General features: G+C 40.1%; 1 protein-coding gene and 1 pseudogene across 1 annotated transcript in view; one reads left to right on the top strand and one right to left on the bottom strand.

The window, feature by feature from the left end:
• Positions 1 to 3,649: 3,649 nt before the first annotated feature.
• On the bottom strand, positions 3,650 to 4,887 carry LOC110544326 (transcription elongation factor A protein 1-like; annotated as a pseudogene).
• A 13,208-nt stretch (positions 4,888 to 18,095) lies between these two features.
• Sdc2 (syndecan 2) overlaps positions 18,096 to 25,602 on the top strand; it is a 100,070-nt gene continuing 92,563 nt past the window's right edge. The window contains exon 1 of the mRNA XM_021626304.2: positions 18,096 to 18,228. Coding sequence (XP_021481979.1) covers positions 18,169 to 18,228 — 60 coding nt within the window. The 5' untranslated portion in view covers positions 18,096 to 18,168. The remainder of the gene's footprint in view (positions 18,229 to 25,602) is intronic.

Here is a 25,602-nt window from a genome sequence, read left to right as displayed (position 1 = left end):
ATCATACATATGCAACTTACTTGAAAATGTAAAGTTCTAATCTTATGAAAGCCAACTATTGCAAACTGTTCAAGATGATTAGAGTTACAAATTAGTAGTTTATCACATAAATAATCCTGTAGTCCTGTTAGATATTAGTTTAGTCAACTACAGAAATAAGCATTATTTAGTCTCTTGTATACAATTTTAAGGTTAATCAGATAGAATGTGGGTAGAAACAAGCAACGTTGCTCAAAAGGTAGGTAGGGAGAGGAGAGAGAGACAGAGAGAGGATTATACAGTATACAATTATAGATAAATAGGTGGTCTTCAAACACTTCAGAGATCTACAGAATATGGCATTTAAAGATATTTTAATATTAAAAGGCTTTTCTGACAGAGAGACACATCTGCTCCTGGCAGCACCTTCAATCTTCTTCAAAGAGCATGATGGGCATCAAAGAAACATATGTGGCAAAATAGCCACCTGAGAGAAAAACCAAATAAAACAAAGCTGTCTTCTAACTGCTGATCGCAGTCTGAGCAAACTGAGTAAGCGGGACCCTGGAAAATTCACTGTCCAACTTTGCAGAGACTATGTAGTCAGTCCTTCAAAATTGCTACTTCACAGAAAAGCCTGTCAGATATTCTGGGTCTGAAGTTTGGATGCCCCAACAACACCAAGAAACCTTCATTCTGGAAGCTGCTAGCTTTATGCTTCTTATGTACTTAGTTAATAATATTTCCTTTTAAAGTCTCTGATGGGGTTGAAGACTCGTCTTACTACAATTAGGCTTAGTTGCTTAGAAGCTAAACTAAAAACATATTGTCTAAATAGATGTTTTTAGTTTGCTAGATACAAAATACTATAAGAAAGTGATTTAGATATAGAACTTAGAACTCACTAGGATTGGATAGATAATAGAATATTTTTTTACAAGAATGCCAAATAAGAATGGACAGCACATTGTAAATGTAATACTCACCATAAATATTCCCATAAATATTCATACTGTATACAATTTATTAATGTTAAAAAGGCAATTTATTTAAAACAAAAATGGGATATATAATGGAAGTTTGGTTTTTTTTTTAAACTCAGTTTTCTTGCTGTATATTGCCTTTTCTATGTTTAGGTATATGCCTTGTATCATTGATCTCTCCAAGACTTTAAACATGAATGGGTGTTGGATTTTGTCAAATGCCTTTTTGTCATCTAAGGAAATAATCATATTTTTTCCTTCAAAGTGTTTATATGGTAGATTACATTGATGTATTTCTGTATATTGAACCACCCCTGAATGCCTGGAGTGAAGCCTGCTTTGTCATGGTGGATGATATATTCTGCTTTTTATTTTTTTTATTTTTGTTACAACAGAAAATTTATTGATTTATAAATTTTAAAATGGATTACTTAAAAGTGGGACTATTATATTAACCTTATTACTTCTAAACTAATCTTTCAAAGTGTACTTTATTTTTAAAATGACAGACATTACCCATGGAACAACCCTTTTTAACACAGACATTTAAGTGTTAAAGATGGTATATTCAATGGTATATCAAACTATCTGAAAAGCAGAGCAGAGTCCAAAGCTTGGACAATGGATTTTACGTAGAAGTCTGAAGAGGTGCAGAAACACTTAAGTTGTAAGCTTTGCAACAGTGGCCTTTACTGTATGTATTAGAAAACTACATAAAAAAACCCAACTATGTGAAAACCACAGCTTATTACCAGTAAAATAAGTGGGATACATTAAAACAAAAGTAAAACTTAATTGTGGACTATGTTATAAAACTATTTGATACAGCCTGCATTTCAGTTGGCTCAACATCATCATGTAAGAAAAAGTCAGAATGAAAAAATCAGACTAAAGAATTTTTCAACGTCCATATGCAAAGATCACAGTTTAACGATTTATGCAGTTTTTAGATTTAATTCTTGTTCAATAGGTTTCCAAGTGCAAGTGCAGTTTTTCAAGTCCAGGTTTTCAAGTGCTACCTTCAGGAACTCTACTAAGGTACTATCATTTTCTTCATAGCATGTCTTCCTATATTGAAAAATTCATCAGAAGTATGCCTGTGAGGGACTTTACGAAAAGCTTAAGAAATGATAATAGTTCTGCATGCTAAAATAGAACACAAAGTCAAATAAAACCAAACTCATGCCAACCAGGTCAGTTTCCAAAGTAAAATCTATTGAAAAATTGTAATATACATGGATAAGAAATGATCAGTGTGGTTAGTCACAGATGCAAGAGCTCTGAGGATACAAGGCATGAGTTATTGTCAACACAGTAATTAAGAGCAAAGTCATATGCTCCTTTAAATAGTGTGCATAATTTTGATAAGCTTGTCAAGTACTACTGGAATATATACTGTGTTTAGTAACTCTAAAATTTATATTATTTCTTTTCTCCTCCTTTAGCATTTTAGTTATATACCAGTGAGAACAGCAATTTGTCTTATGCATTAACAGAAAATAACAGAATTTTTGTGTTGTAGCTTGTAAAAGTTAATATTTAATAAAATAAAACATCAACTTACTAACAAAAAAACAACACATTATATAATTATTCTACAGTCTCTTAGCTCATCTGAAGTCACAGAAGGCATTTAAGAAAGAATGTTAGATGAAAGCAAAGACCAAACCATTTGAGGTATACTGTTTACAAATCTTACTTGCAAGGAAACAAAGTTGCCTGGCCTAATTTTAAGGCTAATTAAAAAATCCATTTTTTCTTTTTTTTAAATTTAATTTTATTTATATATTTATTTATTACAATTTATTCATTTTGTATCCCCACTGCAGTCCCCTCCCTTGCCTCCTCCAAGGCCCATCCTTCCTCCCTCTACTCCCCCTATGCCCTTTCCCTAGTCCATGATAGAGGAGGACCTTTTCCCCTTCAAACTGACCCTAGCTTATCAGGTCTCATCAGGACTGGCTGCCTTGACTTGCCATGCAGTGTGGCATTGCAAGGCTGTACCCCACAGGAGTAGGTGATCAAAGAGCCGACCACTAAGTTCATGTCAGAAATAGCCCCTGTACTCCTTATTAGGGAACCCACTTGGAAACTGAGCAGCCAATGAGCTTCCTTTGAACAGGGTTCTAGGTCCCCTCCATGCATGGCCCTTAGTTGGAGTATTGGTTTCTGTATCTTCTCCACCGCCCTCCTCACCCCTGGGCCCAAGCATTTGGCTCTGTTGCAGGCAGGTAGTGACAACTAGAAAAGATCATCCTGAGTGAGGTAACCCAGAAGAAAGACACAAAATATATACTCACTTATAAATGGATATTAGCCATATAATTTAGAATAAACATACTAAAATCTATTGTCCTAAAGAAACTAAACAAAAAGGAGGACCCTAGGGATGATGCTTAATCTTCATTCAGACAGGAAAAAAGGATAGACATTGGGAGTAGGAGAAGTCAAGGAACAGGATAGGAGCCTTCCACAGAGAACCCCTGAAAGAATACCCACCAGGGCATGGAAGGAGATACTGAGACTCATGGCCAAACTCATGGCAGAGTACTGGAAGAAGAGGGAGTCAGAAAGACCTGGAGGGAACAGTGATTCCACAAAACAAAAACAAAAACAAAAATCAGAGCCAAAAATCCATTTTTTGTTAATGGTCCAGATACCTTGCCAATTCTTCCAATTCAACAGAACTAACTTCTACCAATTTCCCATATATTACATGCAACAAATGCTGTTATTATTCATTAGCACCACGAGTTTGCACCTGTGTGTAAGTGCAGTTCTTGTTTTTACATTTGCCACACGTGAACAAATCAGTCTTGATCCCACCTGTCTTGACCATCTGATGCTCACTGATGGCTTCTTTGGTCAGGTTTTTTTCTCATCTCTTTGAGCTCATCATTAGCCATTTCCTCTGCTGTCATTCTAGCAAATAAGTCAGGAGGAATATTCCCACATAGCACACTTTTCCTTAAATTTCAATCCTTTGCATCTTTAAGATTTAATACTCTTACTTCGTACTGTTTTTATATTTCTTTATATTTCACGTCTGTATTTCTTATTTCTTTTCTTTTTATGAATTACTATTATTATTCACACTTTAGAATGTAAAGAACACCTATTACATATGTCTTCTTATTAAAAGAAAGTAATTAAACTTTTAGAACACTGCAGCCAGTCCTGATGAAACCTGATAGACTAGGGTCAGATGGAAAGGGAGGAGGACCACACCTATCAATGGACTTGGGGAGGAGCATGGGAGGAGAAAAGAAAGGGAGGGCAGGATTGGGAGGAGACAAAAGAGGGGGCTACAGCTGGGATACAAAGTGAATAAATTGTAATAAATAAATAAATAAATTTCCACAATAATATTACACTAACATGTTAAGTTCTGAGCTTGTCAGACATGGTTTTCTTATTTCTTGATATACATCTTCCTCAATCTGGGAAGTTCTTTCTCATCAGCTTCAATGGCAATGTAGTCATCCCCCATGCAGAGAGCTGAAGCAAACATCTGAACTGCACAGAATCAGAAGAGCTTGGTGCCTGAGGAAAAGTTGAACTGTAAGTATCTCAAGCATTTGTCTCATCCTTTCTGCTGCTTACATTGCCGCTTGAACTACTTTCTTCTCTTGCTTCAGGACTATTCTGTGATGCAATTGTAGTCCTTTTTTTTTTTCAGGGTCTTTATCAGTTGGTGGTCTACCTAATGATTTTTTACAGGATTTGAGGAAAGATTTGGCTAAAGATGTGACTTCTTCATCTGTACTTGCTTGCGAATAGCATTGACAGACATTCCAATCCTTGAGGACTGTAATAATTCCAGAGTCATGAGAATATTCATAAACTCTTTCAGCAAATCCAATGCACCAGCTGCATTCTTTTTCTGCACCATCTTGTCCATTTTCTTGTCAATGCCAACCACCTCATCTTCCTTGGCTCCAGAAGGCCTCTGCTTGCCCAGCCACATCAGACAGGAAGCGAGAAAAACTGCACAGGCTGATGGATGATATCTTTGATATTTTCTTGGATTCGATTTGTGAGTATTTTATTGCGTATTTTTGCGTCCGTGTTCATTCACAGGCTGATTTCTCTACCCAACTATATGGTTTCAATCCAGACATTGCATTGTGATGGTTATTCTAAGTATCACCTGTCTCAAGTTTGTGTAAACATGCCACCATTTTTTCTCTGTGTTGCCAATAAAAACAACCAGCCAATGCTGAGCAATGGAGAGAAGAGGGTGGGAGATCCTGGTCCAGAGGGAAAGAGAAAGAAGGAGAGGAAAGGAGAGATCAGAGAGGAGAGGACCCGGAAACATCTGGAGAAATGAACTGGACCTAAGATATGACTAAAACACAAGTATAGTGTGGAAAATCTGAATGGGAGGAAGCTATCTGAGCTTGGGGGTTTAGGATGGAGTAGTTATTGCCCAGCATTGTGCTCTAGGTTAATTAAATAAATCTCAGTCTCTGTGTGGTGATTTGGGTATACACCTGGTTTAGGAATAACAGATGCTTAACTAAAAGATAAATCAATATTAAATATTAATCATCATCAACAGTTGGGAAAATTTTGTACTATGATTTTCTTGAAAATATTTTCTGGATCTTAGAGACTGAAATCTTCTTTTTCATCTATTCCTCTTGTTCTTAGTTTTCGTCTTTCCATGGTATCCTTGATTTCTTGGATGTTTTATGTCAGGAACTTTTCTGTTTTTATGTTTACTTTGAGAGATGTTATCATTTCTTCAGTTGTATTTCAGTGCCTGAGATTATCTCCTCCATCTCTTGTATTTTGTTGGTGATGCTTACCTCTGGTTCCTGATCTCTTTGCTAAGTTTTCCATCTCCAGTCTTTTCTCAGTTTGTGTTTTCTTTATTGACTCTAATTCCATTTTCATATCCTGCACCATTTCCTTCACTTGTTTGATTGTGGATTCCTGTCTGTCCATGATGACTTCTCTTTGATTGTATTCACCTGTATTTCTTTAAGAGGTTTGTTTGTTTGTTTGTTTTATGTACCTCTAATAAATGGATAAGCATAAAGATCATTTTCCTGTGTTTCAGATGCATTAGAACATCTGTTGTGTGTGGGGTTGCTGGTGAAGCCATGATGTCCTAGTTTTTGTTGGTTGTGTTCATAAGCCAGCCTTTAGCTGTCTGGTTGCCCATAGCCTTGGCTGTTTGTTCCTGGAGTTTGTACTGCAGACAGGGACAGCCTGTCTCTGGAATCTCGAGTAGTCCTCAGGAAGATGAAAGAGCTCTACAGTTTCAAGAATGGATGCTGGTGATTCAGATGCAGCTAAGGAAGTAAGGTGACAGGTGCATGTGTGCAGGCCTGAGACCATGAAGGGAGCAAGCACACACAGGTGCCTGGAAGGCTGGGGAATAAGTGCAGTTGGGGGTGCTGGCTGGGCTCAAGGGCACAGTGTGTGTGTGTGTGTGTGTGTGTGTGTGTGTGTGTGTGTGTGTGTGTGTGCAGGTGCCCTGAATGGCTCAGTGTGGGTGGCAGGCTGTCTCAGCTGGCAGCTGAGTCATGGCCCACAAGCCTGCCAGACTCTGTGCTCCTGCCACTCAGAAATCTTGGGCTGAGCCATCTTGGATCCAGGAACCTTGTGCTTCTGCTGTTTGTCTGGTCTCCTTGGGGTGACCTGCAGAACAGTGGCTTGGATGTTGGGAATGCTGTCCCAGGAATCCCAATGTTGCCCACGGGGGAATGGAAGGGATCCGTACGTCTGGCTGCTAGAGAAGAGGGTCCCTGAATCTGGGGCACATACTCGCTGGCATATACAGAAAGCACAGGGGGCCCACGGTTTATGACTCTCAGATTTGGGTGAGAGTGATGGAGACTCTGTATGCGATTGACCCCAAATATCCCAAGAATCCCAATGCTGACCACAGGGGAGTAGGAGGAAAGCGATGTCTGACTGCTAGATCTGAGGGTCCCCAGACCTTTGGCTCCCCTTGCACTCACCTTCATATGCTCTCTGAAAAGCACCCAGAAAACCAAATGTTACACAATTGCAGAAACTATCTGCAGCTGGCAAAATCACACCTCTGTTAAGCATAAGACGAATCATAGTCACTTGTTATGAAACAAGCCTATATCCACACACCTGGCACTAAAATGAAAATATATTCTCATAATATTTCTGCGTTTTTTAAAAGAAATGAAAATTATTAAATTCTCACTACAGGCCTGGTCTAGAATTAATAGGAGAGGAGGTGTCTAATCTTACTGCAACTTAATATGCCACTGCTGGTTGACATCCATGGGAGGCCTGCCCTTTTCTGAAGAAAAACAGAGAAGTGGGTGGAGGGCTAGGAGAGAGACAGGGAGGAGAAGAGGAAGGGGAAACAAATAGAACAAACCCACAAAAAGATTCTCTGAAGGACTGGCCATCAGGAATCTGCAAATAACCCAAGCAATGAGCGGACCGTTTATACTCAGCATGCTTCTCTCTGGGAGGAGAGAAACACTTTTTCTGGCTAGGGTGTGGGACAGGAAGAGGCAACTTTCAGATTTCCTGGTGGGTACATGAACATTTCTTGTTGTTGTAAAATGGTGAAGAAACATCTCATGAACTTGAAAATATTCCTACTATCCAACCAAACAATTCAACTCTACTTTTTCTATCTGGTCCACAGATAGAAAATCACCAGTACTTAAGAAATGTGAAAGATATTCCTGTAACATCGCTGTACTGGTGGTGGTGGGAGCATGCTAGAAGAAAGGGTGGATTAAACAGGAAAGAACTATACTAAGAAGCCATGAGGAACATGAAAGGAAGTTTTATCAAGGGACTTGGTGTTCAACAAGATGAAAAAAGCAAGAAAGCGTGTTCACTGGAATCCTATTGTGTATGTTTGAGTGTGTGTGTGTGTGTGTGTGTGTGTGTGTGTGTGTGAGAGAGAGAGAGAGAGAGAGAGAGAGAGAGAGAGAGAGAGAGAGAGAGAGGGAGGGAGCTGTGAATGTGAATGTGTCTACATACAGGATTAGATGAGCAGAGGGATAAAGGCATAATGATTCATGCTTGGCTACTTACACGGTTCATGGTTTACCAGGCACTGGTGTGTGCCTTTAGGGAACTGGGCTTGCAGGAGCTGTCTTCATTATAAAGAACTGCCCAGGCTTTGTGGAAAAGAACAAAGAGGAGAGATTTAGTTTCAGACTGTGAAAGAGTGCATGTCTTTCCTTCCCTAAAGCATTTTTATTTCTTCTTCTCATACTCCTTTTCCTTTTCCTTCTCCTTTTCTTTGCAGTGTTGAGGGATGAACCTAGGACCTGGTACATGCTAAGCAAGCGCTGTACCAGAGTTGCTATACTCACTCAGAATCTTATTTTTGCTTTTTGTTTCAAGAGAGTGTCACACTAAGTAGCCTAGGCTGACCTCGCACTTATGGTTTTCCCGCTTCAAAAAAAACTTTCAAATAGCTTCGATTATAGACCTGTTTCATCATTACCATGTAATGTGAAGGCCATGATATTTTTAATCAACTTTATTTTTATACCACAATTTCAGGGCTTGCTGCTTTGGAATTTTAAACTATTTCTCTAAGGATTTATTTCATTTTCAGCTTGTCATGGTACTTTCATTAAATGATATGATGGAGTGTAGTTCTGTTTCATATTTGCTCCTAATTCAGTTGTCTATACTTTTAGCTAAACAGAACAGCTTCCTAAGAGCACATTTTACAATGACTCAAATATTCTACTGAAAGTTTTACTTAATGGGTGATTATTAATTGTTTGAAAGTCTTTTTAATCCAGGGGTGTCATGGAAGGCTTTTTGGAGGTGTGTGATTCACAGTAGGAATGCAGATATTTGCTATTGGGGATTCTTCTAAACCAATGTTTGTGAGACACTGAGGAAATGATTGCAAAGAGAAATTAGATGATAGGATCTTCAAGGTAGAAAAAAATAGTAACTATATTCATTTATGACAATAGATATACATTGTAATAACACACTACTGGCATTTACAGTAACTTGTCAAGTAACTTGCTATGTACTTTGTATTATTAGCTCATATACTCCTTACATTAACTCAAACATAGCTAATCTACATATGAAGAGATGGAGGCCTACCTAAATTTAATGAGCTGCTCAGATATCAAGGCTTTATGAATGAAGAAGTAGAAATGGGATCTGGGAAGGTGACTCAGTGGTAAGAGTGCAAGTGTGAGGGCCTGCATTTGGATTCCCAGAACCTATGTAAAAAGTTAGACATGGTGACACATATCTGCAATCAAAGATCTAAGGGATGGAGATGAAAGATAGCTCTGGGGCTAGCGACCAGCCCAGCAGAGAAACCATTATCTCTTGGAGTATCAAATGATAGAGGAGGACACTTGATCATGGAGAGAGTTGGAACATGCAGGAACTCATGCATGCCTGCATAGACACACACAATAATAATAATAATAATAATAGTAGTAGTAGTAGTAGTAGTAGTAATAGTAATAATAAATCTAAAAAGCTGTGGAAATTATTTTCAAACCTCTACTGCTTAAGTTAACAGCTTAACCTCTGAAAAGAATAGCCAGTCATTTCAAGCAATAAACAAACTGCTCTGTCTAGCTCCTTGACATATTGGCTCACCCAAAAATTCTTCAGGAATGGTTATTGAACCTGTCAGTCATTTCATTAGTTAAGTAGCATTTTCACATGTGAACAGTTGGAAACTTTATATCCTAGATCTCTTAGAGAAAAATTCAAGGAAGTAATGTCCAAGATCAGTTTGTATGTGTTTATTCATCGTATTAACACTATTTCTTTTTAATTTTAATTTTATTAATTACAGTTTATTCACTTTGTATTCCAGCTGTAGCCCGTCCTTGATCCCCTCCCAATCCTGCCCTCACTCCTCCCTCTTCTTCTCCTATGCTCCTCCTCCAGTCCAATGATAGGGTATATCCTCCTCCCCTTACATCTGACCTTAGTCTATCAGGTTTCATCACACTGGCTTCTTTGTCTTCCTCTGTGGACTGGTAAGGCTGCTCCCCCCTCAGGTAGGGGTGATCCAAGAGCCAGCCCATGAGTTCATGTCAGAGATGGTCTTTATTACTATTATTGGGGAACCCTCTTGGACACTGAGCTGCCATGGGCTACATCTATGCAGGGGTTCTAGGATATCTACATGCATGCTCCTTGTTGGGAGTTTCAATCTCAGTTCTGTTGCTCTCCTTGTGGAACTCCTGTTCCATCCAGGTCTTTCTATCTTCCCCTTCTTTCATAAGATTCCCTGCACTCTGCAAAAAGGTTGGCTATGAATCTTAGCATATGTTTTGATACCCTGCTGGGTAGAATCTTTCAGAGGCCCTCTGTGATAGGCTCCTGTCCTGTTCCCTGTTTTCTGCCTCTTATTATGTCCACCTCGTTTGCCTTTCTGAATGAAGATTGAGCATCTTACCAGTGTTCTTCTTCTTGATTAGCTTCCTTAGGTGGTATTAACACGATTTCATCTGAAGAATTTCACATATTATTTATTTTCTTTATTTTGATTTCTATTTCTTTCTTTTGAACATCTGAGATAATTAATTCTATAGGAAAACATTTTTCTTAAGGTAATCCAATAATTATTATCTCTTTAGCTTTAAAATATTTCTCCCTCATATAAATAACTATTTGCTGATGCGAATTGATGTTAACCTATTAAGTTTAACAGGGATCTGTCCTTACAAAGCCTGCTCTGGAGCATTACATGCATCATTGATTACAAAATGGCAAGAATTTCTTGCTAGCCTGGAATGAAGATAAAGTAGTCATAGTTCTGCCGCATTTTAATCTCTTCTTTGATATTATTTGTTGACATCAGAAGAAACACTCTTCTTTTTTCACATTCATTTTTCTATCATACAATACATCCTAAGAGCAGTTTACCCTCCTTCCCCTCCTCCCAGTCCCTTTCCAAACACCCACTTTCCCCCAGATCAACTCTTCCTCTGAAGAAACACTCTTCTAATAGCTTTTAATAAAGAAAGAGGAATTTGCCTTAAGGAATCCAAGGTATCTTGAAGATTCTAATGGATGAATTGGATCTTGGTGGATTAAAAAAATATGTAGTGTGTATGAATAATGGGATTCTATTTAGCCTTAAGAAGAGGGAAATCTCATTATTTGTAATAATATACTTGAACCTAGAGGGCTTTCTGTTAAGTGAAAAAGAGGCACAGAAAGCCACATGCCACATGACCTCACTGATGTGTGGAATCTATAAAAGTTCAGTTTTCAGAGGCAGAGTGTGCAGCAGTGGTTACCAGGATGAATGTCAGCCAAATGATTCAAATTTTCACTTAGACAAGAGAAATAAACTCAAGAGTTCTTCTGTAACCAGTTTGGCCACAATTATTGAGAATTTATTGAATTTTTGAAAGTAGCTAGGAGAATAAAATTTAGGTTTGTCTCATCATAAACAAAAGATATCTACTCAGCTTGATTTCATCATTCTACAGTGTGCACATTGCAAAACAATGTACAACACAGCTTTACGTATTCCTTTATCCTTTTGGTTGCTTTCTTCTAACTTTTTGTTTTCTTCTGAGCTAGAGTTTCAGTTTGTAGCCAAGGCTGACCTTGAATTTGCAATCCTCTTGCATTAGACTAATCAGTGCTGAGATTATACGTGTATGTTACCATACCCACAAACTTTTACTTTAAAATGTATTTTTTCTTATTAATTTTTTATTTTTTATATTAATTACAGTTTATTCCCTTTGTATGCCAGCTCTCTAACCCTGTCCATCATTCCCTCCCAATCCCACCCTCCCTCCCTAAAATGTAATTTTTTAATGGTTTAAGAAAACTTGCTGGAGCTAGGTAAAATGGTACACACCTATAATCCCAGCACTCTGGGAGGCAGATTTCTGGAGTTCCAGGCCAGCCTGACCTAGAGTGAGTCCAGTACAACCAAGGTTATACAGAGAAACTCTGGGAAAAAATAAAGAAGAAGAAAGAAAAGAATAGGCTAGAATAAAAAAGAAAGAAAAGAAAACTCAACTCACTGTAGTGAGAATTTTGGTTTCTTAAAAAAACCCCAATATTCCCACCAACAATGGAGGAGGGTTCTCCTTTCTCCATAACCTCTCCAGCATGTGTTGTCACTTGAGCTTTTGATCTTAGTCATTCTGATGGCTTTAAGGTGAAATCTCAGGGTCATTTTGATTTGCATCTCTCTGATGGCTAAGGATGTTGAACATTTCTTTAAATGTTTCTCTGCCATTCTATATTTCTCCACAGAGAATTCTCTGTTTGGCTCCATACCCCAGTTTTGAAAGACTCTACCTAACAGTGTATCAAAGCAGATGCTGAAACTCATAACCAAACCTTGGGCAGAGTGTAGGGAATCATATGAAAGAAGGGGGAGTTAGTAAGACCTGGAGAGGACAGGAGCTCCACAAGGACCAAATATATCTGGTAACAGGGGTCTTTTCTGAGACTATTTCTCCAACCAAGTACCATGCATGGATATAACCTAGAAACCCTGCCCGGATGTAGCCCATGGCAGCTCAGTATCCAAAAAGGTTCCCTAGTTATGAGAACAGGGACTGTCTCTGACATGAACTCAGTGGCTGGCTCATTGACCCCCCCCCACCCCCAAGGAGGGAGGAGTAGCCTTGCTAGGCCACAGAGGAGGACATTACAACCAGTCCTGAAGAGACCTGATAAACCAGGGTCAGATGGAAGGGGAGGAGGACCTCCCCCATTAGTGGACTTAGAGAGGGGCAGGGAGATGAGGGAGGGAGGGAGGGGTTGGGAGGAAACATGGGAGGGGGCTATAGCTGGGATACAATGTGAATAAACTGTAATTTATTTAAAAAATAAAAACTTAATTAAAAACCCCAAATATGCCAAATAAATATGTTTTTGTTTTAATCCCAGGTGTGGAATATGGGCCTCCTTCAAATTGTTCACAGCAGCTAACTAATGTGTCTCCCGTTCTGGCAGGGGTGTGGTTTGTGCCAGCTGCAGTTTAATTCTAGGAACTCTTGAGAGGGTATAAATGGGAGAGACCAGAGAGGGCCCTTGGTGGCGTCTGCTCCCCCTGTTGCTGCTCCCCACCGCTGCTGGTTTGCTTGCTGCTTCATTTGCTATTGCTGGTTTGCTGAATATCCTGGTGACAAAGATTGGACTTGACACGAGGAACTCTGCCCTATTCAGCAGGAAGCAGTCTATAGGAGTCCATGCTTCCTTCCCTCCTCATGTTCTTTCTCTAATATCTAGTGTTGAGGGATTAGAAGGGATTAGAGCAGATAAGGGTTGGAAGGGAGCTACAGGTGTAAGAACCCAATAAAACAAATAAAAAAGCAAATACTTCAACAACTCACTATCTGAAAAGGACCTAGCAAGATGGTTATACACTTTTGCTGACTGCCTTTTAAGAACTATACTGATATGCTAAGGAAGCAAACTGAAGTGTTTTATTTTCTATTTTATTCAAGGGATAATTTATGTATTTTACAGTTTCTTGTCTTTGTTGTCCATTTCATAGTAATGGAAACGTGAGTTTTGTTCAACATTAGCACCATGCCAATTATGTAAAACTGAAACCAGCCAACTTCTCTGGTGAGGGGTTGATGGAGGCCAATGAACAGTGAAAAATTTGATGCTAAAAATAGATTTTATTTGGATTGCTTGCAGATTTTTGTCACAGCCTCAGCTCACCTGCCATTGTTAGCAATGAGTGATTAATAGTTGGCTGACAGGGTTTTCTTTTATCACTTTTCAGTTTCTACCTCTTTTCAGGCTGATTCTTTCAAATCTAGCCTAGACCCATGCTAACATTTCATGGAGAGATCAGGAGAACAGCCAAGAACTTTGAAGTGACATCTGTTTGTTTTTGCAACTTCAGATTCTTGACAGCTCACCTTCGGATGAAGCACCTGTTTGTCTAAGGTTATTACTGACACTAGAAACACTAGTGATAAAGTCCGATGTGCCAGCTTAGGTAAATGCCACTGTGTCGTGAGTGGCATTTACTACTATTTTTAAAATTTTATCTGGTTCTTGGGGCTATGGAGATGGCTTAACAGTTAAGAGCATTTACTGCTCTTGCAGAAGACCCCAGTTCAGTTCCTGGAATCCATTTGGTGACTAATAATCTTTAGTGATTCCAGTTTCAGTGTTTCTGATGACCTCTTTTGGCCTGCTTAGGCAGTATAGGCACATGTCAGACATAGATACATGCTGCATGCAAACAAAATATGCAGACATAAAATTAAAAGCAAATTATAAGTTAGTCTAGTTCTTGTTAAGTTTTTCATTTCTTCACCTAGTCTCTACATTTGGCTTGTTTTACATGCTTTCTAATACTTAATTTTAAGCACATTTATTCATGTGTACAAGTGTGGTACTCATAGAACAACTTTTGGAAGTTGATTCTCTTTTTCCATTATGTGGGTTACAAGGATAGAACTCAGTCAGTTAGGATTGACAGCCACTACCTAAACTTGATGACCTGTAGCACTGGCCCTCATTTTATATGTTTTCTCCTGAGATGACACCATTAAAGCTGCTTGGAAGACATCAGTTAAGATTTTCTTCCTACACACCTCAAAGTTCAGCCTGTGAGCTGGAGGACCTCAGAACATACAGAAAATAATGGTTGGTCTAGTCACAGCTATCTTTTCTGTATCAGATGTACTTCATAAAACTCAACTGAATTTTAGTGTCCATCATCGGTATAAAAAATTCACTTAGCAAGTGTAAAAATATGCCTTCATAATTTCCAGATTTAGAGACATTTCTGCTGAGCAGCAGTGGCCATTGACTGCCCCTTCCCCAAACTCCGTGGCATAGGTGATGTCGACAGCAGCTCATATGGAGCCAGCTCTTATACTCTTACTTTATTTCTCCAGTCTTACTTGTTGATGTCTTTGGACACAAGATCATGAATAATTATTTTTATGTACTTTATAGCTACTATCAAAATGATACCAATTCCCTTATGAGATAAAGGCACAATCTTGTGTTATTTTCTTCAAATTATAAGTCACTGAGAGCCCAATAAATGCCAAGAGCTTTGGAGCTTGTCTTGAGGGACGCTGACAGATACATCCCTTCTTTAGATATATCTGCTTAATAATTTTTATCACTTCCTGTCCAATACGAATTAGAGCTTCTTATTAGATAGATGCTTGATAAACAATGAACTGTAAAAACCAATAAATGAATGCATAATCCAGTTTTATTCAATGTAGAGATTACCTTTATAGTTTTTCTTCAAAACTCTCCATGTCTGTTATTCTTTAGATTCCTTATCCAGTTTCTCATCAAATTGTAGCCCCATCGCATCTTCTGAATGTTAATTGTTGGGGACACTGGAGGCATGGATACTTGACCTAGTCTCAATGGTGAAAAGTAGATGAAGTCCTTTGTGGGGAGAAAGGTGATAACTTTTCACTTTAAATGATTCATTTTCTTTTTATGTGTCTGGATCTGTGGTAAGTGCATGTGGGTGCAGATGTCTGTGGTGGCCAGAGGCTTCAGAGTCCCCTAGAACTGGAGTTAACATGCAGTTCTGAGCCACCCGATGTGAGTGCTGGAAACAGCATCTCTGCAAGAGTGATATATGTCCCTAACTTCTGAGCTGTTGTGATGAAAACAAACAAAACAACAACAAAAACAAAACCTTTTCCTGAGGAGACATAACATATACATCTACTCACCCCATATAGGGAACCCATGATAGATCAAAATACGAACAGTACTAAAGTCCAGTTTTGTAAACCAATGTGTTTTACTGGGATTACTTACAGGAATATGCATTTGAAGGGTTACTTACAGGAACAGAAATTACTCAAAGACATCACCAGAGTCCACCACAGCAGGAATGACAGCTCACACAGCTGGGAACCTGAGACGCACTACACATCTGCAGGCAGCTAAACAGGTTTGCTCTCTCTCTGTGTGTGTGTTTGTATCCATCTCTCTCTTTCTCCCTCCTTCCCCTGATGGAGACTCTCAGTTTTTCCTGCTTATTCTACTAGGGAGGGACCTAATGAATCTAATCAGTTTTAGGGATTTCCTGAAGCTGCTTTCAGTAATTTACCTTCTTAACCTTTACCTTTTTTACCTGCTTAAGAAGCTTCCTGCAGGATGATGGAATGTTTCAATACAAGTGTAAGCTTTCATACAACACTATCTTTTAAGACCTTTGACTTACAGGTTTTTGAACAGTGTTAATTTTCCTGTGAAACCTCCTACCTCTCACAGTGTTCTTCAACCACCAAGTGTCGACCTTACAAGTATATCCATAGTTGAATCTCTTAGAAGCTCCACTCACTCTTCTATTTCCCACTTTCTCCTCTTCACTGGCAGTGTTATAGGCTGCTCATAAGCTCCAGGAAGTTGGTAGTTATCTGAGCCAGAATTGTTCTCTTAACTTAGGGTCATGATTCTCTTGCTAAGTTTTCCTTTGATATTATAACAGTGAGTTATCACTAAAACATTGTAATAGTCACTTAGGATGTGACCGCAGTTTAGTCTTAGTTCTAAAATGACTATAGGCTCATGTCTGTATCTTCATGTGTGTCTTAAAGGGGCCTGGCTTTTATATGGTATGACATGAGCTTTGGAATAGTATTTACCTACAACATAGTTATTGGGTATTTTTAAATATATCCCAAATGATAATAAAGTAGTTACCAAGACTAAAAACTCCCGGCCTCTATAAATGGGCACTATAGAAAAAAAAAAAAAAGGATCCATAATTCATTCAGTTCCTAAATCAAAGAGGAAACCAGCGGTAGATATTAGAAGGGTCTGTGCCTGCCTAGTTTGGTAACATCACACAGCATTGAACTGTATGTCACAGCCTGATACTTCAGATCAGTCCCTCCATGCAGGAAATTCTATCTATCTATCTATCCATCCATCCATCCATCCATCCATCCATCCATCCATCTGCCTACCTATTAATGCTTCTCTTAAAGCCAGAAAGGACTTTATCCTTCTCTGAACTGCTCTTTCATCTGCTATTACCTAGAATCATTCTAATTTTTCACCCCTATTTGTTGCTTCCAAAAGTAAACACCACGATGTGGAAATTGAGCTTCGATGATGCCTGGTGGGTGGAGTAGACACAAACTACAAGTGGAAGAAAAGGTTTTTAAAATCTTTAATGACATTGCACTTTGGAGCTGCTGGGTTTTGCATTTCGATCCTCTTTCCTCTGCTTTTTTTTTTTTGGGGGGGGCGACGGATAATCTTAACATGAACTTGTTGCAATCATTTAATTCTTTTTTGAATTGTGATCTTCATGATCTGCTGACCTATGGGAACTATAATTGCTTGAAGGGAATCTATAAACTTTCTCATTTTTCCAACTCTCACCGTTATTTCTAGTGATCCAATCCTCACAAGTCCCAGTGTGCCCGATCTTTCTTCAGAAAATTAAAGCTAAGAAAATGAGAAAGAAGGGGAAAGGGGAGCTGATAGGTGGTGGATAGAGGAGAGGGTATTGAGAAGGGGAAAGGGGTGGAGAGAAAATGAAAGAGCACTAAGGTTTGCAGAGGCACGTTCCTGGGACAGCCACAGCGCGGAGCAGCGGGCTCCCACTGGCTCTGGGAACTGCCAGTCGCAGTGTAATCCTGTAAAATTTTCTCCCGGGTTTATCATGGAGTCATTGCAGCCTCCTTTCTCCTAGTCGCCCAGAGGAACTTGGAGCTGCAGGCTAGGAAGGGAGGGAAGGTGGGGGCGGAGGGGACGGAGGTGGAGAGGACGCAGAGTGGGTGTGGGGGTGAGATCCAGTGGAAGACTGGGAGGCGGCGGCCCACAGAAGGAGGAGCGAAGCACCAAGCCACCAGCCCCGCAGCGGAGCGCTGTACTCCAGATATTCCCGGAGCTCCGGCCGCGCTGATTGCGCGTCCCCGCTGCTCTGCAGCCCAAACTTCAACAGCAGCTTCGTTTCAATCCATCCGCTGCTTGCTTCAGATCAGACTGCACCGAGAGCCAGGCACCACGTTCGCGAGGTGAAAGCACAACACCGAGCAGCAACTCCGGGTTGGGAGTGCAGAAGCCAACAAGTGAGAAGGTGCCGCGTTCGCCGGGCGCAGCGCAAAAGCCGAGGCAGGCACCAGAGGAGGCAGCTAGAGCCCGGAAACCGAGCCTCAGCCGCGCTCCGGGCGGTGGGTGGCTCAGCTCCGATCTCTCCAGGCCGTGTGCTGGGCTTCGTTTCATCCGGGTTGCGGGTCACGTCCCCGGGAATATGCAGCGCGCGTGGATACTCCTTACCTTGGGCTTGATGGCCTGCGTGTCGGCGGAGACGGTGAGTGGGCCGAGGCGGCTATGAGCACTGTTATGGGTGCCCAGGCTAAGAGAGGAGCCAGCGGGTACTTGGGGAGCGCCACCTGGGGGATCTGCCACCCCTGGACGTGGAGCTGCCTAGGATCTACCGGGACAAATGAGCTTGCTTTTCCACCCCTTCCGTTTCTCTCTTATAGAATTGATTTACCCTCTGTCTTCGGGGTGGGGGCACAATAATTGCTGTTTGGTGACCTCAAAGGCCCCTAAAGTCACTCCCAACTTTTTGTCCTCGGGGGCTTTTGTGGTGTGGGCCAGGAAGGACAGAGGGCAAAGAGTTGCAGGTTGCTTATAGCACCTTTAAGGGCAAGGAAAGAATCTCATAAGCTCTGCCTGCTGGACAAGCCTCAGGGATGAGTTGGAAACTTTGGGTTGGATCTGTTCCTCTAGACACCATCCCCCTCTCCAGGCTTTTCCGCTCAACTGAATTCAAGTTTAGGGAGACAGGGCCCATGTTAAAGAAACCCGAGAGTACCACGAGAGGAAAGTTTCTAAAAGTTCATTTGTTTGATGCCCCCTGTTGCTGTGGCAAGGCACCCACAGTACGTGGAGATGCAGTAGGTGGTTTAGTTGGAGGCTCCCGGCCTCCTGGCGCTTTCGGGAACAGGCCCTGCATCTTCCAGGAACCCTCCTGGAGTCCTGGTGGGGGGTCCTGGGTCTGGGTGGGGGTCCAGGAGACAGAGGAAATCTTAATCCCAGTGGCACTGGAGTATCAGAAGATGGAGAGGTGAGGAGGGTGCTCTTGACATTGCTACGGCCCTCAGATCCTCTTGCTTCTAGGGTAGGAAGACTTCTTTCCTGCCACCCACATGATTGAGTCTCCTATTCCTATGAAACTAGGAAACCGTCGTCTTCCAGGACCAGCATCCTCCCCTCTCAGAAGCGGTGGGAACTTGATTTCTCCTCAGGGTTGTGTTTCTGGGATTGAAGTTTGTTTCTCCTTGTAGCCCAATGAATGCCCTCTAATGGTAACTACCTCCCAGGCTCACAGTGGTATGGTGAGCCCTACCTGGACCTCTGCTGCTGTCTTTTGGCAGGTGGAAGGCCAAGCACCTTCTGTTGGCATGCATCCCGAGGCTGCCTTCTCAATTAGGGAGTGCTGCTCTTTCCTTTCCTCTTGTTCCATATGCCACCCTTTTGGCATCTAGAAACTTGTCCAATTCAAACTAATAGAAAGGTTCCTTCGAAGACGCTAGATCTTTAGTTGGGGTGGGAATCTCTCCCTTTTTGACGATTTTAGTTTATTGGGAAACTGTTTGGCATTCAGCAGAAGCTGGACATTTGTGATCTGGGAAGCTGGGGAACTTAGAATTGTAAACTGTATAGAACAGGTGAATGTTTGAGCAATTGGGTTGTAAAAATACAACTCTGAGACATACTGGCATTTCTCACTGGCAAATGATGTTTAATCCATAGTAATTAGTACTGTCTCCCAACTAGTTCTGAACTTTGGCTTGTTGTAAACCAAAAGGGAGCTATTCTGTGTTTATTTCAGAAAAACACATTGCATTGCTCATCTGTTGCAAAACAGGACAAAGGAACAGCTTAATTAAATAATTTTCTAGAAAGGATACCCATAAAGCTGTGCAAAGTTGGGGGAACCTTTTTTTTTTTTTTTTTTTCAGAACTTGGTTCAGCAATTTCCTAGGAAGAAAAGACCTGTATGGGTTTGATAACTCTTTAAAAAATGGTGGGTTTGTTGTTGCTTGTTTTTGATGAAATATGCTTGTCTCCTCTCCCTGCCAGATTTTCCCTGAAATCTCTGATCTTTGGGGCTCTACTATTTCTCAGTTCAAGCCAGAATTGAATGTTTTTTTTCAAATGAAGCAGCTTTTTTGGGAAGGTTCTGTTTTGATCCGTTGAACTATCATTCAAAAAGTGATTAAATATTTTTAAAATGTCAGCTTAAGAATCCTCCATAGAGCCTTTGTTGGGCAGTGAGTCAGTCTTTCTCAGTAAAAGCTGCTTCAAAATCCAGACTGCCAAAAAGCTCATTTACATTGCTTTCCTGTCTCTATTTGCTTCACCTAAAGCAGCGTGAATATACCCAGACTTGAAAGACATGATTTTTAAAAGGTTAGCTATTACAAAACATTATTTTCAACACTTTGTATTTTAATTTGCAAACTGCAGTGGCGTCCTGGGATTTAAAAGTAGTGATTGTCTGAGCTCAAAGACTCTTTTGGCAAGAAAGGAAAAATATCTGCAGCTAGTGAATTTTAGTTTTATACTTAGCTCAAAGGGGAGAAAAGCTTCTCAGGCACTGTTTGAGGAAAGGAACTAGGAGCCCCCTACTTGAGGAAACAGAGACAGCAGGGAAACCTATTTCTAGTGATCCATTCATGCTTTCCACTGGCAGCTGAGGACTTTCACTGCCAGAAGGATGGTGAAGGGAAAGGCAACTGAGTGGGGCAGCAGTGACATGTTGCTAGGTTTTCTGTCCATTCTTTACATGACTGTTTATCTTTAGAAAAAAATATAGTGCAAGCTGCTATAAACATATAATTTGAACTGGAAATATGTTTAAGGAAAGGAAGTATTTTGAACTGGTGGAATTTTATAAACATGCTTAGATGTCTGTAAATTAAAAGAAACTGTCAAGTCATTTGGAGCCATGTACTACCTCAAAAGGCATTATGAAAAGCAGGCTCTGGAAAGTTTGCACTAAAAAGGAAATTAAAGCTGAAACACTATAGCTCTTAGCAGTCTTTCTTTAAATCTATTTGGTCAGTTCTAATGGGACAAATTACTTGTGCTGGAGAGTTTGACAGAAACAAAGGTTCCTTATCTTTCAGTTCAATATTAGCAGTCGAGAGTTGTCATTTAAGAAGGAAAGTTCAGTTGCTCTCCTTGTGGAGTTCCTGTCCCTCCAGGTATTTCTATCTTCCTCTTCTTCCATAAGGTTTCTGGCACTCTGCTCAAAGTTTGGCTGTGAGTCTCAGTATCTCCTGGTGGGTAGAGTCTTTCAGAGGTCCTCTGTGGAAGGCTCCTGTCCTGTACTTTATCTTCTACTACTTCCAATGTCTATTCTGTTTGCCCTTCTGAATGAAGATTAAGCATCCTCCCTAGGGTTGTCATTGTTGTTTAGCTTCTTAGAACTATAGATTTTGGAGGAGAGGAAGTAGGGGGCTGCAGCAAGGATACAAAGTAAATAAATTGTAATAAATAAATAAAATGTTAAAAATTTTTAAAAAGAAGAAAAGCTCAGAAGATGGGTGTTCAAGAAGGAGTTTGTGTTTGCCTCTCGGCTCCTGCTTATGGTACCCAGTATGGGACCTTTTACTTTTCATTAAAAAATTTTAATAAGTAGTACCTTTTCATTAATAAATTTTGGTTATGAGATACCCTATGATATTTTGATTCATACATGAATTATGTGATGTTCAAATCAAAGTAGTATATATCTCTTGTTTTGGTATTGTCTGCCATTCAAAGAGCAGCTTTCCATGGGACAGTGATCACTCAGATGGCACCAAAGATAATCATTAGTTGAGAAAGAATTTTAAAAGACAAGCTTTTTCAAAAGCAAAACTCATTTTCAAGCCTCCAGAAGCACTCCAGACCAGATCATAAGTATCTTGAAATCTTCTTGGGATTGTTTGTCCTGAGGCTGACCTGGTCAGAGAGAGCCCACTCAGCTCTGTCATTAAGGTTTACAACGAGTCTAGTCAGGCTGTTGGTGTGTCTGCTGGCTGTGATCCAGCAGATCCTGGGAGGAATGCGCCTGAGCAGAGGTTCTCACCAAGCTGTCCTTCCTTCCCTGCCAGAATACCAAACTACAAGATCTTGCCCATCATTCTTTTCTTCCCAAGGCGGCGAGAACCCTGACATTCATACCTGTGCCAACAATACATTCCAGTATCTCAAACTCATCTCATTCTTTCATGGAGTAGGAGCCAAAATAAAGTCTCAGAAGAATGGCCACATCATGAAGAAGAGCTTTTACTGAGAATAAGGTCATCCTGTTTTAACTCTTTAGGTTGCTACATCATTTTAATTCTAGTCTCATCAATCTGAGTTTTGAAGACATTCTTGATTCATTCATCACGGTTTCCATCTATACCCTGCCTTTAAACTCACCAGTGTGTTAACTCTATCATTTACTCAGCAGGCAGGTTTCCCTGCTAGGTTCTGGGATTAAGCAGTGAGCAAGCCTGCAAATCCTCTGTCATCTTAGTAGCTGTATAGTTACCATTCTTGGTCTGGTGCTGGTCTGCTCTGTGGTTTGCTCTTTATCCTTTTGATAATGTTGCCTGTGGTCCAGAAACTACCTTGTGTACTAGTCATGGTTTGGAATCTGCATGCCTTGGCCAGGTTTGTAAGCTGCTTCATTTTAGTTCCACTTCTGGTTACTCCTTTCTGGTCACTGTTGTGATCATTCCTTAGACACAGGTGACTTTTAAGCATCCTTCTTTTAGAATTCTGTGTATTAAACCTAAGCCTGTGTAGCTTTTCATGATTGTTTCATGAAAACAACTTCTTGTTTTTATTTATGTTCCTGTAAGTAGGAAGACAGACTGACAGAGTAACTGGAAGGACATAAAAATACAAATCTTAGAAGCTTATCTCAAACTTATGAAGTCAGAACCTCAGTGAATGTGTGTGTTGGAATAATTTGTATCTTTTACAAAGCATCTCTGATGGTTGTAATGAGTCATTGACCCCTGGGAATCACAGGTTACGCCATAATTATGGACTACCCTGTATCCCTTCCAGGTCTGTACCTCTGGAACAGTGCACAAGTGGCTTAGCCTTAGGAAGCCAACAGAAAGGGTTCCTGTGACAGTGCTTTTTTACTCACTCATTATGTCTGAACACATGCAAACTACAAAGCTCCATGTCACTTAAAAAATGTATTTGTGTGAGTGAATTGGACCCTCAAAATGATTTTGTAACATGAATATTGACTGTTTTAAGGGTGCAATAATGACATCTATGAATGAAAGAAGACACTAAGTAATTTTCTTCATTGCTTTTTCTTAGTCTGTGTTCTGTTTTGTTTTGTTTGTTGTTTCATTTTGTTTTTCGAGACAAGATTTCTCTGTGTAGTGACTCGCTTTGTAGACCAGGCTGGTCTCGAACTCATAGTTATTCACCTGCCCCTGCCTCCGTGGTGCTGGGATTAAAGGCATGCACCACTATGCCCAGCTTGGCCTGTGTTCTTGACTGGGAAATACAGATACCACATGAAGTGTTATTTAAGATCTCTTACCCTCCTATGTTTCTCCCATCAAGATAGGCACTGTGTGAAGGAAGGGGTGGTGTCTGTAACTCTGCTCTGGCAACACTGAGCTCAAGGTAGGAGCCAGGAACTGGCAAACCACTGTTGATATAGAGGCTTTCAGAATGGGTGCTGGGAGGCTAAGCAGACATGCATTACTGAGTACTTTTCCTCTACTTAGTTTTACTCGGCTCAATGATTGCAGTATGCTTGGGGTTCTCTGAATCCACCAGCTCTACGTAGCTGGGCCAGTTTGCAGCATGGTGTATTTCCTGCCTCAGCTTCATTGCTATGGCAGGAATAGTGAAAAGCATGGACAAGACACAGATGCAAAGTTCCAGCATGTTAGCAGGGTTCAATCATGCTTGCTTCTGCCTTATTCACCTGCATCAAGAGACCAGACATATATTCAGAGGTGTTAGGCCTCTCTCTTCTTTCAGGGTACTGTTGAGGGAATGTTAGTTTAATCTAATTAATAAGTAATTAAGCCTTTGCCAAATTATCCTTCAAATTAACAATAAAAATTATATACACTTATCTTGTAAATATGTTAAAAGTAAAATACTTGTGAGTTTATTATTGAAACAAGGAATTCTCTCACATTACAGAAAGGTAAGTCATTTGTGGTAGCTAGCAGGGATCTGTTAACTTGGGCACAGCGTTCATCATTTGCTAGGATTAGTTACATTGATCTGGATACTCATAATCCAGCAATAGCAGTTTTCCATATTTTTATAAGCTAATATAATGTCATGGCCAGCTGATGGGGTAGAATTCCATTGTATGTAGTTAGTACTACCCTATGTCAGCGTCAGAGGAGTACAGGAAAAAGTATAGGTCAGTGCCACTCACCACTGGTGATGTAATTTTAAATAGGTATTGCCATGTTGAATGCAGCCACAGTGATTACTAAAAGAATGATGTGAGTCCATATAAGACTAGTCAAGGGATGCTTTGACATCGGGAAAGCAGTGCTGTCATTAACACTTCAATGGGAGATAACAGTATGGTCATCTCAACAGATGCAGAAAACCAAGCACATGAAAAAGGTTTGTACACTATTCCTTAAATTCTGGTAAGTGGGAGGTTTACTCTATTAGAGTTCATACATCTGTGCCATTGATTTAATTCCCTTGACATGTTTAGGAATCCAGAGGCCACTGTTTATGATGTTGTTAGGCAACAATCTTCTTGAATGGGTAACAGGTGTGTGACAGTCCAATAAAGTCGGGGCTATAACACATAGATTTTAACTCACACAGAGTTGTAGTTTGAACATTTCCAGTTGTCCCCTGCACTCCCCCCCCCCCCCCGTGCACTCTCTGATTCAGATGAGTGCAGGAGGTCATGTGCAGGCTTTGGAGTTCTGTAAATCACAGTTTGGTTCTGGGTCACTATTTAAAAGCCATGTGCTCCAGGGACATGTCTAACCATTTCCAAACTTGTTTCTCTATGTAAAACTGAGGCTTATAATATGTGCTGTTTTGATACTTTGAAGATTAGCTTTAATATTTAGCTTTAATATTTTTTGCTTTGAAGATTAACTTTAATAGCCAACATAAAACATGACCTATAGTTGGCATTTTAAGCATGTTTGTTTTATTTTTCTTTAAGCTTTGTGACTCTGAAATTGTCTCTGATAAATGATTATAAGATGCATTCATACAAATATGTATAGATATATCCTGCATTTTTTACTTGTATCTTGTGGCATATGCCAAGTGGCATACATTATCACAAATATAGGAACAGTTATTTGTTGATTTCACCAGGTGGGTGTGCTGCTCAGTTCTGCTTTTGCTTTCTCTCATCATCCTCACTCCATTTCTGTAGTTGCACTTAAAGTACACAGAAAACTTAAAAAGCAAATCCTATCAAGACAGGAAAGCCAAGAGTAACTCGAGATTATGATTGTAAAATACTCAAAGAAGGTCAACACCGAATCCTTACATTGTAAACACCAACTGAACTAAGTTCACTGATGTATTAAAATTGCATGTCCAACTTCTGACATCATTTATCCAAGAGACATATTTTGATTTGTGTATATTAGGCTTGGTTAGATTTTGAAATTATCTTGGTTAGTTATTGAAATAAGTTTTATGTTTATTTAGTCTG

Source organism: Meriones unguiculatus, chromosome 1 (genome assembly GCF_030254825.1).
Source record: "Meriones unguiculatus strain TT.TT164.6M chromosome 1, Bangor_MerUng_6.1, whole genome shotgun sequence".
NCBI classification, from domain to species: Eukaryota; Metazoa; Chordata; class Mammalia; order Rodentia; family Muridae; genus Meriones; species Meriones unguiculatus.
This window is presented reverse-complemented; position numbering and strand designations above follow the sequence as displayed.